This window comes from Panicum virgatum, chromosome 4N, assembly GCF_016808335.1.
Source record: "Panicum virgatum strain AP13 chromosome 4N, P.virgatum_v5, whole genome shotgun sequence".
In the NCBI taxonomy this organism is placed as follows: domain Eukaryota; kingdom Viridiplantae; phylum Streptophyta; class Magnoliopsida; order Poales; family Poaceae; genus Panicum; species Panicum virgatum.
In genome coordinates, this window is record NC_053148.1 from 13,939,226 (window position 1) to 13,941,675 (window position 2,450).

The 2,450-nt window shown below is 50.3% G+C and overlaps 1 protein-coding gene across 1 annotated transcript; it reads left to right on the top strand.

Moving 5' to 3' along the window:
- The first annotated feature begins 1,236 nt into the window (after nucleotides 1–1,236).
- Nucleotides 1,237–2,213, top strand: LOC120668952 (calcium-binding protein CML38-like). The gene has a single exon (XM_039948779.1). The coding sequence runs from the start codon at nucleotides 1,593–1,595 to the stop codon at nucleotides 1,884–1,886; it is 294 nt and encodes a 97-aa protein (XP_039804713.1). The 5' UTR covers nucleotides 1,237–1,592; the 3' UTR covers nucleotides 1,887–2,213.
- Nucleotides 2,214–2,450: the final 237 nt, after the last annotated feature.

The window sequence follows — 2,450 nt, forward strand, 5'->3', positions numbered from 1 at the left end:
TGGAAGGGGAGCGGATGCGTCGGCGGCGCGCGACCGGCGGCGGCGGCGAGGCGGCGGTAAAACGGCAGAGTGGGTGAATGGGCCGGGGGAAGGTGAAACGGCCGGGTTAAATGACCAGCAGGCCTGTCGGCCGGCCAACGACCGATAAGTGGCCTTATCGGGCCGACTAGCACCTATGTCGCCGACATGCCTCGCTGGCACCTTGCTGGCAGCTCGCCCGACGAACGCGCTGACGTGGCCAGCACTAGTCGGCCCTTCAAGGGCCGACAGGTGCCTATCGGCTCTCCAAGAGCTAGGCTCTCCAAGAGCCGATTACAGTCCAGTCGGCTCTCCAAGAGCCGACTGGCACCTATTTTTGCAATTTTCTCAAATCGGTATTTATTTTTGTGATTAACTATTAATATAATATTATTAAAAAATTCACTATTTATGCAAATACTACCCACACCAACCCCTCCAAATCGTCATTATATTGACTATAGATCGGTAGATCTTGAGATTGATGAAGTCAGCATATATAGTCATGTCATAGTCGACGAACATGTGATCTACCACTGAAAGAACGAACACTATTGCTTAGTCAAAGACTTAAACGTGGGCGTTAACATGCTGCAAGTTTTAATACGTGAAAGCAATGCAGTCCCCCGCCACATCAATTTTGGATCTGCAGCTGCGGTAGATCCTGTAGCTCGTGTAGCTGCAGCCGCAGCCATAGCTGTACCGAACGTACGTCGTCCAAGCAGCACAGCTGACAATTCCCTAGAGCCTACAAGTTTGCATGATCTATCACTTTTTGAAGACCTTTGGCCCATCATCAGCTCATGGCTACCGGATCGGATGTGCAGCTAGTGCTTTGTACCTTGCTGATTTTAGCCATCCGATCCGAGAAATATAATGTGTGTGCTTGCACTTTGCCAAAAAGATGCTCCTGCTTTGCTAATAGCTGGATGTGAACCAAACAACCTCAAAGTAGTGTAGTACATATATACTTGCTAGAATTTTATCTAGTATATTTTGGATTCTCGAAGTTTGATCGTCCAACCGTACCTCTTTGCCGCTTCCGTTTCTAGATTATATATGTTCGATAATGTAGTAATAGTGCGGCATATATAACCTACCCTAAACAATGCATAATGTAATGCAGAAGGATTCAGCTTTTAAGCTGCACCACCGATTATTCCTCCCCTCTGAAAATAAGAGCCCAAAGGCAAAGCTGCTAGCTGCATCAACCAGTAGTCTATTAGCCACTACTGGTGGTCGCTCCATCATTTTCCAATCTCACCTGAAAAAAAAATAAACCTTCAAGCTGCCCAATGTCCAACACGGCAAGCCAAACGCGCGCGTCCGTGGAAAACGTGCGGTAACCGAGCCGTGAAAACCCTAGCGCTCCTGCTGTGCTGACCAGGGTATATATGGGAACCTGCAAGCTGCAACGCTTCCTGCTACATCCTCAGCACACTTCATTCACCAATCGCCTAGCTTGTTCATCATCACTCAACCAATCCCAGCCAATCAGCGAAGCGGCGTTTCGATAGCTAGCTAGGCAAAGCAGCTAGAGCAAGCGGCGGCGGCCAGCGGGAGGGATCGGATCCATGGCGTTCATGCGGTACCGCGCGCTGCCGCAGGGGGAGCCGACGGTGGAGGAGTTCCGGGCGTGGCTGGCGCAGTTCGACGCCGACCGCGACGGCCGGATCAGCCGGGAGGAGCTGCAGCAGGCGCTGCGGAGCCTCAACGTGTGGTTCGCGTGGTGGAAGGCGCGGGACGGGGTGCGCGCCGCCGACGCCAACGGCGACGGCGGCGTGGCCGGGGACGACGAGGTCGCCCGGCTCTTCGCCTTCGCGCAGAGGCACCTCCACGTCAAGATCAACCAGCTCGGGTACTACTGAGCGCTGACGACCTCAGGCGACGGCGACGGCGATCGTCGGCGACGTGAGTGTACTTGTATGGATGGATGTGCATGCTGTTACTTCTTCGTTTCTTTTTCTTTTTCTCTTGGACCCTGGTGGATGCCTTGTTCAATTGTTATAAATGGTGTATGGATTTTTCCCCCTTTTGGCTTTTGGTAATGTTTTGTGTGGTAACTGTGTTGACACGATTGTGCACTCGTACTCGTATTTCCAGCATCACAACTTTGTTGTGGTCTTGTGGAATGGTTACAAATCAAACATGGATCGATGTGGCATCCATGCCGTGGCCTTCGTGCTGTGTTCATATATATGTTTATCCTAGTGTTCCAGCCGTGGGGATGATTGGTGTTTATAGATCACTATTTATAGATTCGGTAACGATATACAGACGGGGTTAAACAATTAAACAACATCTGGAAAGCACCGACGGAAAGTGTTCATATTCTAATGATTTTTTACATTTAAATATATAGTTGAGGATAATTGTAGAAACTTTTAAGGTAGGGGCCATTGTCGCCTTTGGTCTCTAAGAAGCTTCACACG